This window comes from Cupressus sempervirens, chromosome 7 (genome assembly GCF_028749045.1).
Source record: "Cupressus sempervirens isolate cs-2001-9-10 chromosome 7, ASM2874904v1, whole genome shotgun sequence".
Taxonomy (NCBI): domain Eukaryota; kingdom Viridiplantae; phylum Streptophyta; class Pinopsida; order Cupressales; family Cupressaceae; genus Cupressus; species Cupressus sempervirens.
Window position 1 is genome coordinate 523,072,908 of NC_143124.1, and position 12,492 is coordinate 523,085,399.

The 12,492-nt window shown below is 35.6% G+C and overlaps 1 protein-coding gene across 1 annotated transcript in view; it reads right to left on the reverse strand.

Moving 5' to 3' along the window:
• The window catches only part of LOC149547825 (uncharacterized), a 30,257-nt gene extending 19,028 nt beyond the window's left edge, over window positions 1-11,229 (reverse strand). The window contains exons 1-2 of the mRNA XM_089791861.1: window positions 11,019-11,229; window positions 9,418-9,687 (exon numbers count right to left, since the gene is read on the reverse strand). Of these exons, the coding sequence (XP_089647987.1) occupies window positions 9,418-9,511 (94 nt within the window). The 5' untranslated portion in view covers window positions 9,512-9,687; window positions 11,019-11,229. The remainder of the gene's footprint in view (window positions 1-9,417; window positions 9,688-11,018) is intronic.
• Window positions 11,230-12,492: the final 1,263 nt, after the last annotated feature.

Genomic DNA, 12,492 nt, shown 5'->3' on the forward strand with positions numbered 1-12,492 from the left:
ACATATAGCTGGCACAAAATCTAAGACACGGATTAGCATACAAAACATTCATTTTTAGGAAAAATGGTAAAACCCAACAAAAACCAAAGAGCCCTCCCGAGCTGCAGAAACCTTGACAAGGGAATTCAGGAATTATTCCTTAATATTTTTTTGGAAAAAAAATTAAAAATCCTCCAAAGAAATTCATGAAGGAAAAAACATATTACAAAAACCCCACAAATATTTTTTGAATGGGAAAAGATTAAAACCCCAAAAAACCCACAACTTGAAATCCAATTTTCGGATTTAGGTTTTATGCCAAAAACAATTGCTACAAAATCTAAAATATTTCTTATGGAAAAATTTATTAAAACCCAAATAATATTTTTTTTGGAAAATTATTTTGACCCTACAAAAATAACTTTAAAGGAAAAATATTAAAACCCAATAGAAATGTTTTAGGAAAAATTTATTAAAACCCCTCTCATAAGGGATTCCCAAACTCGCTCCCATCCTAAACATGGATACACCTATATTGAGGATTCTTTCCATTCAGCCCCTGCCACAGGTTGTATTGTAAAGAGAAATTGGTCCACAAATAGCCTCATCCACTCTTTCTAAGAGAAACAAGTTTCCCTGACGAGGAGCAAAGAAGTTGGTACCTATGCTAAATGCCTTGTCACTTGAAGATCAATAAACCTTATCTTTGTGATGGGATGTTAATCTACAAGACACCACATTGATTAATGAGGAGCCACAAGAGAGATCAGTTGGGACTCCCCTCATAATGGTATATTTTTTATGGATTTATCATTTTATAATTGAAATTTGCAACCTTTGAGCTTTTGTTGTAATTTTTATAAGATATGCACATTGACAATGAAAGAAATTAAAATTCGTTATTTATTTGTTGATTCACATGTGAGCGGACAAACTATAGCAATATGTATGCATGTTTCTAAGCATCATTGAAGCCAACATCAAAAGGGCAAGTGGGATGTCATTCTGAGACCTAGGGTTGGTTTTTTAAGGGTTGTGGCAAGGGCGGGTAGGGCTTTGAAGACATTTTTGAGGTATTTGAGCATCAATCTGCGTACAAGTGATCATATTAATCTCAAAAAAATAATATAAATTTATATCTAATAATTTTGGGCAGATTTAGAGTGTTTTCTGTAAAAACATTATGCAGAGAAATTTCTATAAATTAGTAGAAAAAAATAGATAATATGAATTAAATCATGTCGAAGGATATTTTATTGCAAATAAATTTTCAAAAATTTTGTTCAATATTTTGAAAATGTTTTTGTTTTTCATTTATCCCTATTTGGGGACATTACACTCAAGGACTAGCAGCATGACCTCAATGAGACCACCGACTCTGCATGCATCTTGGCAAATCCAATTGGTGTTAACAACCTCCCGTCAATAATTAAAGTACTATCGGTGGTTAAATTTGTGTCAATGTTGAAACAAGCAATCCTGAATAAACACAAACTGCCCAACATGAAGGAGAAGCCATCAATGGCTGAAAGAAACCATTGATGGGTAGAATCATAGTTGGCACACTCACAGAGTAATCTGCGATTAGTAGGTAATCGCTAAGTTTTCTTGGCTAGCAAGTATTTGGAGAAAAATCTCGCCATTTCAAAAACTCAGCCAAGTCCAAAAAATCGCAAACTAATCATCGATTTCTCAATTTTTGGTAAAAACTCCAGAGTTATAAAGGAAAGCTTGGTCACGTGTTATTAGGAGCAATATAGGCCAGAAATTTTCATTTTTGGAACACCAATTTTCTTTTGTGCGATCAGAGGCTTGAGGAGGGGAGAGAAGGGTTCCAAGGTATTCTTAGGTGATTGCAAGCGATTGAAGCCAGATTTGAGTGGGACTGAAGAGGATTCCAACCGGTTTCAAAAGACAAATCTCTTTCCCAGGTAGGTTTGATGAGATTGTTTTTATACTTTTACAAATTGTTCTATTGTTTTCTTGTTGCTTGTGAATGAATTCAAATCATTTGAAAGCATTTAAACTCTATGTTTGAATCATTTGAAAGCCATTCAGCTCTATGTTTGACAAATTTTTTTGAAGAATATGTAAGATTTTTTAAAAATAAACCCTAGATGTCTGTTTAGTTCACCAATCTAAGTTCTAACTTTGTTTATTCATTTTTTCTATAAATTTATGTGTAGGGTAGTGGTTAAGCATTTAAAAGGCATGACAAGTTCATAGGAAGAGTGGCCACAAACTCCATGCCCATCTGGATATATAGGAACTCGGACTAGAAATGCAAAAGATCAAGCATGGCGGTATGCCTGTGAAGCTCCAAATGATGTTGGGAAGGTTATATGCATTCCATGTGAAAAACATGTTTTTGGAGGCATAAACCACTTCAAATGCCACCTTGCAGCCATAAAGACACATGATTCAACTCCTTGTTGCAAGGTAACTGAAGAAGAAAAAAAGATTCATCAATGCCCTACTTGCAGCTACTAAAAAGAAAAAATTGAATTGGGAAGGGCGAAATTAGCTATGAGAGCAGCCATAGCTGATCTCAAGGAGCTCCTATTGATATTCAAGAAGAAAAAGAAGCACTTGAGAATATAGTGGGATCTCTTCGTGGCCCGCAGATCCGCAAACAAAGTGCCTCTTATGCTGGTTCCACTCCTACATTACCCAGTTCTTCATCGCTATCCACATCAAGGATAGGGAGTTATTTTGTGTCCAAGAACACAGCTGGATCACAACCATCATTAGAGGGCACTAGATGGAACAAGGAGGTGCATAAGCAAACTAATATTGCAGCAGCTGATTTTTGGTTTGTCAGCAATCTCTCAATGTATGTGGCTGATAGTCCCTATTGTTTGAATTTGGTGAACTGCTCTTCTATGGCAGGCGGGAGGTATGTTATCGTAGGGGCTCGGGCAAAGTGTACAAACCCCCTTCTCGCAAGGATTTGAGTGGAAGGTTAGTATTTAACTGCTTAGTAACTGTAAATAATTGAAATCCACTTGAGTTCATTGTTATATTTTAAATCTTAATTGTTATTTCCTATTTTTTACTAACAGTTTATTACTCCTAAATTTTGTAGGTTGCTTTACAATGTAGTTGATAGGGCAAGAGTATTGATAGAAGACCAAAAGAAAGAGTGAAAGAAATATGGCTGCACCATTTTACCTAATGGATGGACAGATAGAAGAAGTAGAACTATTATTAATTTTTTGGTTGCTTGCAACAATGATGTGGTGTTTTGGAAATTTGTCGATGCCTCCAATAAAGTGAAAAATGCACACACATTGGCTTTAATGTTGAAGAATGTTGTCATGGAGGTGGGAATATAGAATGTAGTGCAAATCATCACAGGTAATGCAGCAACATATGTGGCAGCAGGTAAATTTAATTTTGTATGTTCAATGTGAATCATGAATGTAATGCTATGGTATTACTCAATTTAGATTTGATGTAAATATGGAAATTTTGTAACTAATTATTGATTTTTTACTAATCTTATAGGTAGAATCCTCCAAGAGAGGCATCCCACACTTTTTGGTCACCTTGTGCAACACATGTCCTTGACCTTCTTTTGAAGGACATAGGAAAACTTGAATGAGTGAGTCCAACTATGTAAAATGCAAAGCAAGTCACCAAATATATCTATAATCACCCATGGGTTCTCATTTTGATGAGAAGGATCACTATAGACAAAGATTTGGTGAGACTCACTATCACAAGGTTTGCAACAGCGTTCTTGATGTTGTGAAGTATTATCGACACAATATTGCCTCTGAAACAATTGTATGTGTGTGCTGATTGGGTTGCTTCACCTTACTCAAAGAAGCGAAGGAGAGGTTGTGGCATGGATAGTCTTTGATAATAGTTTTTTTGAAAAGCTACTGAGATTGTGGAGGTAACTTCAAGAATCAAAACATTAATTTTTAAGTTGATTCAAGTTTTATTATTAATTTGAAACTTACTATGTTAGTAACTAATTTGTATTTTTCAAATTTCAAATGTAGATGTCTATGCCCTTGGTTAGAGTCCTACTCATATGTGATGGGCAACAATCCCCAATGGGATGGTCTTTATGAGGCCATGGATAAGGCCAAAAAGGCTCTTAGAAACTACTACCATGCGAACAGATTCAAATTTGACCCCATTTGGGAAATAATCGATAGGACGTGGAACAATATGCTCTACTAACCCATTCATGCAGTAGGCTACTTCCTCGACCCCAAATTCAGGTACTACGATTCTCCTTGGGATTTTACAAAGACTTCATTTTACTTTATTTTGTACTAAGACTTGATTTCATTTTCTATTTGTTTTAGGGTTGATGATTCTAATGGAGAGATCATGGAAGGTCTCTCTAGATGCATTGAGAGGATGATATCCGATGAAGCGGAGAGAAACCTTGTCGTGACCGAACAACAGGTCTATGTGGAATCAAGGGATAATTTCTTCTCTTCTACATTATCAAAGAGAGAAAGAGGCTCTCAAGCCCCAGGTAAACCATCAAAGTTTAAACTTTAAAACTTTTGCAAATTGATAAGTTGTGTTTTTTTATTATCTTTTTTCATTGCTTTATAACATATTATATTTTGTGTTGCAGATGGCTAGTGGTCAACTTGGGATGGAAATGACCCCAATTTAAAGAATTTGGCTCTCAAAATCTTGTGCCAACCTTGTAGCGCATCCCATTGTGAGCACAACTGGAGCTTATTTGAGTCCATCTACACAAAGAAAAGAAACAAATTGACTCAAAAAAGGCTCAATGACCTTGTTTATGTGCACTATAATCTTAAGTTGCGCATAAAAAGAGCACAGAGTTCAGTAGTACCTAGTCCACTTGATCTAGATGAGATAGATCCTTATTCTGATTGGACGGCACAAGAGCCAAATCCATTGTTTTCAGCAGAGGAGGTTGCTGATTTGGAGAGGCAGGCCATGGAGAGGGGTGTTAGAACGGATTTTCATTTCACAATGGAAGGAATTGAGGACGATGACGATGAGGATTCAAACTAAGAGGAGGAAGCATTACCAAGGCCACATATAGGATGAGATACATCCACTTCCAAGATGCGGCGCCAATCAGTAGGGATGTCGAGCGAGGAGGCACAGCCATGGACTTCACAATCATGCAGCTCACGCCCAATCCCAATGCGGGGCACCTCTTCAAGGACTAGACCCCCTCACTTTTCTGCTATTAGAGCTGGAAAGAGGAAGATCTGATTGTATTGATGTATCTACTATTTAGTATTTACTTCTAGACTTCTAGTTTCATAGAAACTATTTACTATTTTGCTTCCCACCATCAGCATTCCGCATGAGAATGCGATTTTGTACCCACTGTGCATTTATATATATCTAAACACTCCTTGTTTCTTTTGTGTTCTCTTTAATTAACTCATTAAATGCGTCTTCTCATTGAAATTTGCAAATAATATGTATTTTTAATTGAATTTTAGCAGATTTTTAGGTTCTTGAGTTTTTTTTAAAATTGGCCGATTTTTTCTCGGATATACTTTCAGGGGCTTGACGAGTTGTTGCCAAGTGAGAGTTTTCCAACTATGGGTAGAATAAACCCATAGAAATTTAAGCACATGACAAATCTGTCAAAAGTTCACCAAAACTACAAAAAGTGCCTCACATAATTATACAATTTGACACCGACCAATCCAAAATGATTTGATATGTCTATATAGTTTTCTTATAATTTTTCAAATGCAATTTTGAGGACTTAAGAAAGTTTTTAACACCAACTAAAATAAAACGAGCCAACAAAGAACTTTTCATGCTAGCAAAACACAGATGCTATGACTGCTTTGTACGACAAGGGGGGACTTTTCACGCTGGCACAACACAGATGGTATGACTGCTTTGTACAACAAGGGGGGAGGCAAAAAAAACACCAAAGCCAACTTTCTCTTAAATATATTGAGTTTACTATAGATCCATAGAGTTTTGAAGATTCTAGACTCAAACATGAGGTTAGTTTCACCCTGAATTGCACCTAGTAAAGGCTCATACCTTATTCACCCTCAAGCCCATAAAGGAATCTACAACACTGGAGCTCTAATACCATGAAAAAGTAAGTGAACTCCCAACACCTACAAGACGAATATAAATTCCACAAGAGAGAAAATGGCAAGATTAGATTGCTTGATTGTGAATGCTTCAATGATTAAAATGTACATGAGAGGCCTTGCTGGTAAAGGCAAGATGAATGATTAGATTAGAAAGGATGCTGACACTTCTTAATCCAGTACATAGAGATAACTCCTCAGCAAAATTATTAATGACGTACGAATGGGATATTAAAAAAGTACAAAATATAAGACTAGACAACAAAACTTCTAGAAGAGCATCTAGGACCTAAGTTTATTTAAGTCATGTAAATAAGTCCCCTACTAGGAACTAGCTAGGTACAACACCTTTGCAAGGTACAAAACCTTACTGACACCAACACAGGCATCTTTGTCTTCTATGTCTTGTACTATTTTTATATTTTGCAACAGATCCATAACCTTCAATGACTTTGAAATATATTTTATCTTCATAAACTGCGAAATCTCAATCAAGTACAGAATTCTCACTAACTTTGACATCTTACCCAACTCTGGCAATTTCAGTTTACATGTATCTACATGGTATTTCAATATCTGCAATAAAATACTTAAAGACACATAGACAGGACAAAAGACAAAGATGATAACACATTCATAAACAGGGCCAAATAAACACACTTATGGAAAGTTAATAATAATAGACAGACACCAATGGACAGGAATACAGAGCAAAATAATTTAAAAGGAAACAATAAGCAACCTATGGACTAGGCACTGACAAAATGAAAAGATAGAAAACACAGGAGTCACCTTGCTTGCAATATTATTGCTCAAAGAATAAATTCAGTTTTTTCTCAAAGCTCAACTCTGACTGAGGAATGCAACCTTCCAGTGTGGAAGAAAAACTGTGAGGCACCTTGACACCTTACCCCCATGTCATTGCAAATTGAACTTTAAGTAATATTTTTGCCCAAAAACCAATACAAAGACTGTATACAACCTTTTCAACTTATATAGCACAAATTAAGAATGCATCCCATTTTAGATACACCAGGAATAGTTGTTCAAGATTCTGTGGTTAGTATTATTTACGGTGCATCTCTCTGCCATAAAAGTGAAAAATAATTTTCTTCAATTGTAAGGCCTTTGGTTGGATTCTTTGTAAGAAATTTTATCATTGATTAGTTTAATACGCTTTTTCGCTCATGGAATAGAAACAAAGTTCTGTACCCAGTATCTTATCTTATTGATGTAGAACAATAAACAGAAGCCTGAGCTGCTCACATTTGCTGGCCATTACATGAAATGTATTGTTAAGGTAGTACTTAGAAGCTATCAAGTTCTGCAGTTGTTTTTCTCTCTTCGGAAAATAAAATGATCAAGTACAATCCCAGATATGGAATTTAGCAGTCTCCAATTTTTCTTACTTTGATTGAAAAACTCCCTTGCAGGGAAACCTTATGGCTTGGATGCCACATTTCAAAGGTATCTCTTCCATCAATTTCACCCAGGACTCGTACCTGGTCTCATCCATTGGAGCACATCACCCCTTGAACATGGATGTGGTAATTAACCCTTCAACTTAACTAACAGAATCTATGGCTCTGGGAACTTGAAAATAAATCTTCCCGGTGATTTAATCATTTGAGGTCAGACATTCTAACTCCAATCTACAATTGTAAAGTCACCTTTGAGAACAATATCCTACCATATGTGGAAGATCTCCTTCTGACAACACTAGACGAAGAATATACAAGTTCAAGAGTTGGGGATAGTAAAATCAAGCCCACAAATATGGCTGCAAAGATCCTGTTGAGAAGATTGTTCTACCTCAACAAGGTCAAAGACAAGCAAACAAAAATGTAATTATTTTAAAACATTCAAAAATAACTTGCAAAGGCAAAACAACATGAAGATGACAACTTTAGAGATTCATTTTGACAAATTTATAAACATATACCAATACCCACTGGGAAAGAAAATTGTGGCTACCATTTAATAGAACCAGCCAGTTCTTCTCTCATTTGAGAAGGCCTGCTGAAGTTGTTGCCTTAAAACATCATGATAACCAAAGAAAAACATCATTTTAAAGACATTACCCTCTACTTGCCTATTTTATTATCTACCAACATTACCGCACTTCCCATTGACTATACCTGCTGACAGAACTTTAATAAGCTGGGTCAACTTTTTTTCCTGTGTAGGTAAACTCTAACCCTCGCCCATCATCAGATAAATGCAAGGAACATTGATTGTAACTGCTAACAGACCTTTAATAAGCTGGGTCGACTTTTCTTCTGGTTAGTAAATTTTAGCCCTCGCCGATCATTAGATAAATGCAAGGAATGTATCACCAACCTTAAACTGCTTTATTGGCCTAGCAACACATCCGTGAGTTTTTGTGCTGCCAAAATTTTCCTGGTATTTGCAACCATCCTCATCAGCAACGCCTGCTTTACAATAGCCACTCAGAGCCCCATTTTACTGATGCTGCATCCAAGGGGTTTTTCTTCGGCAAAATTTTGCCTGAGATTGAACACAATCTAGTCAGCAGGGCCTGCTGCCTCATGGACGCTTCGATGTTAAATCCAAGCTTAGGACTTACCCAACCTTGTCTGTGAGGTCTAATTCATTGCAGCCACATCAGCACAGGTAGAGTGCCCAGCAGGACTTTAACCCAGGCCGTCATTATGGCAATGGCTCCCCCTTATCACTGGACCAAGCAAGCTGAATCGATATAACACATACTTCCCTAATTATTTATTAAGATTTTTGGACTCTCCCAATTGCACTAATCGATTTTTTAGTCTGTTATCCTTTTTCTGTATGTGTACTAGGGAAACATAAGATACAAAGAGAAAGCTTGATTGGGTGAACCGTGAAACTTATCAATGACCATGACCATCACCAAATAGTCATGTGATGCTACCTCAAAACTCCTAACATCAACCAATTACTCCCACTTCAAGACTCATTTTGCATACGACCTTCATCATCTGATACACATCAATTTTAGGAAAATACCACATAACTATGGATGTAGAGAGTCACACTGTAACACAAACCTTGTTACAAAACACAGGCATAAGGTTTATTGAAATGGCCATGCGATTGACCACACTATCACTGGATGCTAAACTAGAATGCAGCTTTTTCTCTTGCAAATGCAGCAATAAAAAATATAGAACTGTTTTGATATCTATCAGGCAAGACAACAGAACTAGATAATGGAAGTAGAACTTCTTATCCCAAAACTATCCCTACTTCAGCAATACAATAAAAGTAAATCATTTTGCATTCCCAAAGTTTTCATGAGATTATTCATAACAGGCATGATAATATATTAATATTACATCACATATAGGCAGAAGGGCAATACCTGTCAGATTTTCTTGAAGCCATTTGGAATTTTTGGGGCTAAGGTGACTATCCCACCACCAAGAGTAACGACGATTAGATTTAGCTGAAAACATAGCTGGTTAATTGGGACACCGTTTGCAAATTTCTAGTTTTCCGGACTTTGTGTTTTGTCCACTTCACATAGTTAATAATAAAGCGCCAGGCTTTAACGGTAAACTACTGTTAACACTTTCATTTGGTAAATTGTTTTTTGCAAAACTCCACTCATTTAGAAAATAGGGAAGAGCACCTGCACGGCAAATGAAAAACAAAAATTCATAAATGTGGAGTTCGCAACAATTCCAGCATTGCAAAGAAATCTACCTAAAACTGTCTGATAAAAGTATATATATATTGCTTATAAGGCACCTCTATCATTTGAGTGAACTGCAAAACGCCAACTGGAAAAAAGGCTCTAACAATACTTCCATCATTGAAAGAATTTGTAGCAAAGCTGGTTAGTGAATGTATATAGATGTATATTGCTTGAGAAATAGAAGAACATTTGCACATATTTATGATACGAAATTTTGTGGGGCTTGCAACAGGCTAACTGAAATAAGGGCTCTAACAACACTCTCGCCTGGCTGATAAAATTAGATAAATGTATTGCAACAGAGGCAAATCTGCACGTGTATGATACATAACTCTGCATTTGGAAAAGGAAGAAGAGATAGAACAGCACTTCTATTTCCTGTTTTATAATTCAATAGACTCTTTATTTTTGCCCTGACGTAATTAGACCAAAACATGTGAATTGCAGAGAAGTCGAGCACTAATTCTCGACTACCTTCAACCAATCGAAAGGCTCAGATCGTTTCTAGAATACTAGCATGACTATACACGTACATCATGCACACCTAATACACATAAACCATACACACGGTCACACCTAGGACTTTAAATAGCACCTGTATCAAAACTGCGCAGATATCTCGAATGCTTCGAGTACCCACGAAAAAATCACAGAAAGCATGTATAGAATAACGTACAGAACATCAAATAAGGCAGAAACTAATGATATGCACCTTAATACAGTTCGAAGTTTTGGAGTACCCACAAAGGAAGACATCAAATCACAACGATACAACTCAGCAGATCAGTAAAAATTCCTATTAACTAATTACCATAACATATGCAAGATAACTAAGCAAAGTATGGCCAAATCTAGTTACCCACATTTCCATGACCTTTCTGCAACAAACAACTTCATCAAGCAAATAATGTTGACACCTGAAGAATAAATGAAGTAGAAAAAGTAATCACGCATAGATCACAGATTCCGAATCATGTGATCAACTACAAACCTGCCCACTAGTCTCAGACTCTTTGAAGTTCAAATTCTTCGTGTGCAAACCATCCAAGTTAAACTAATGTCACAAACCAATAAAATTGCCAAGGAAGTTAATTTACTTGATTGATCATTAGTTTACTTTATCTGATCATCTACACAAAAACCCATTTTGTTTCAGACCCCCACAAAATATGAAATCCTTGATTATAAACCATTCAGATTGGAATCATGTCACAAACCAATAACAATACCAATGATTCAAGCAAAATGCAGTCAGTTCACTTAACCTTGAACATGTGAAACATCCATTGCATCTTTCTCCTCCACCGTCAAAACTTTGGCTCTGCAAATTCATGTTCTACTGCTAGGCCAGGTATCTTTTCTGAGTGTATGGATATTATTAGTGTTGGTTGAGAGACTTGGTGATGGTCTCTGTACCACCCACCTGCTATTCAACGTTGCAGAGTAAAAAGAAAGGGAAAAAAGCTGCTACACCATGGGTGCACGCAGTTACTTACAAATATTATAAAAGTGGCAATGATGATGTTTGATTAGGTGGATTTCATCACCCCAACAATACCATGATGGGTTGTGCAAAGGACTTGAGGAATTGGCTAATTTGTCTGTTTCATACAACTTAGCGATGGCCACACGAGTTGAAAGCTCCATTTACCTTTCATTTCCACTTGTTAGCTTAGGAATCAAGGAAAGAACTGTGTTAAATTAGTGCCGTTTGGTAAAAAGTCTGGCTTGACTTGGAAATTTCCCTAACAATTACCTGCACTGACACTGACTCATGTGGGTGGATGTACTCTGTAGGCCCTCTTGGTTGGATTAATTATGGCGGGAATACTAGGAGATCTGGCTAAATGATAAGAGAATTGGAAGGACCGTGAGATAAAAAGTACCAAAGGAAAGGCCTAATATTTTAAGGGCAAGATGTCACATCCCAGAAGCATCTCTCAATGTACTTAGGTAAAGTGATTTTTTAATGTGTTAAGATGGTTAACACTGTCGTCGTATATAATTTTATTGCAAGGAATGTCTTAAATTGATATCCTGTGGAGGTCGAGGTATATGGTCCATTTATTCTAATTAGTTGAATAAGTTAGTATTTTCTATATAAATTATGTTTTTAAAGTTTAAACTGTAGGAAATGTTCACAACCCATCAATAAAAACTCTTTGAAATTCATGTTCTGGCTGATGATTAATATAATAAATTAGTATTTTCTATATAAATATGTTTACAAAGTTAAGAGTCTTGTTTTGAATTCTTTCGAGAGAAATGGAGAATAATTTAGTCTTTCTTTTAGTAATATAAGTATTCTCAATATATTGTACATATTTTATTCTTCTGGTTTGAAAAATGGTATGATAAAAGAATGACAAAGCGAGAATAGTTTGAAAAATGGTATGATAAAAGGATGACAAAGTGTGAATATGTAGTGATGAGAGTTTTACAATAGAGAGGTATCTAATATTAAGTTTTAAATTGTTGTTTTATAGATATGTTTTCAATTCATAATTTGGAATGAAAAGATATGGGAAGATTGAATGAGAATTTAAAAACAGAAATATTTTTTGAAATGTATAGTGTGTAAAATGTTTAAAATATTTTAATTTGAAATTTTTTATTTTTTTAATGAATTTTTAAATTAATAATTAGAAATTATTTAGATAATTTTGGTGTGTTTATAATGTCGTGAATTTTTTTATTTTCATAATAAATTGTTAGTTGTCTTGTCTTATCTATATATTT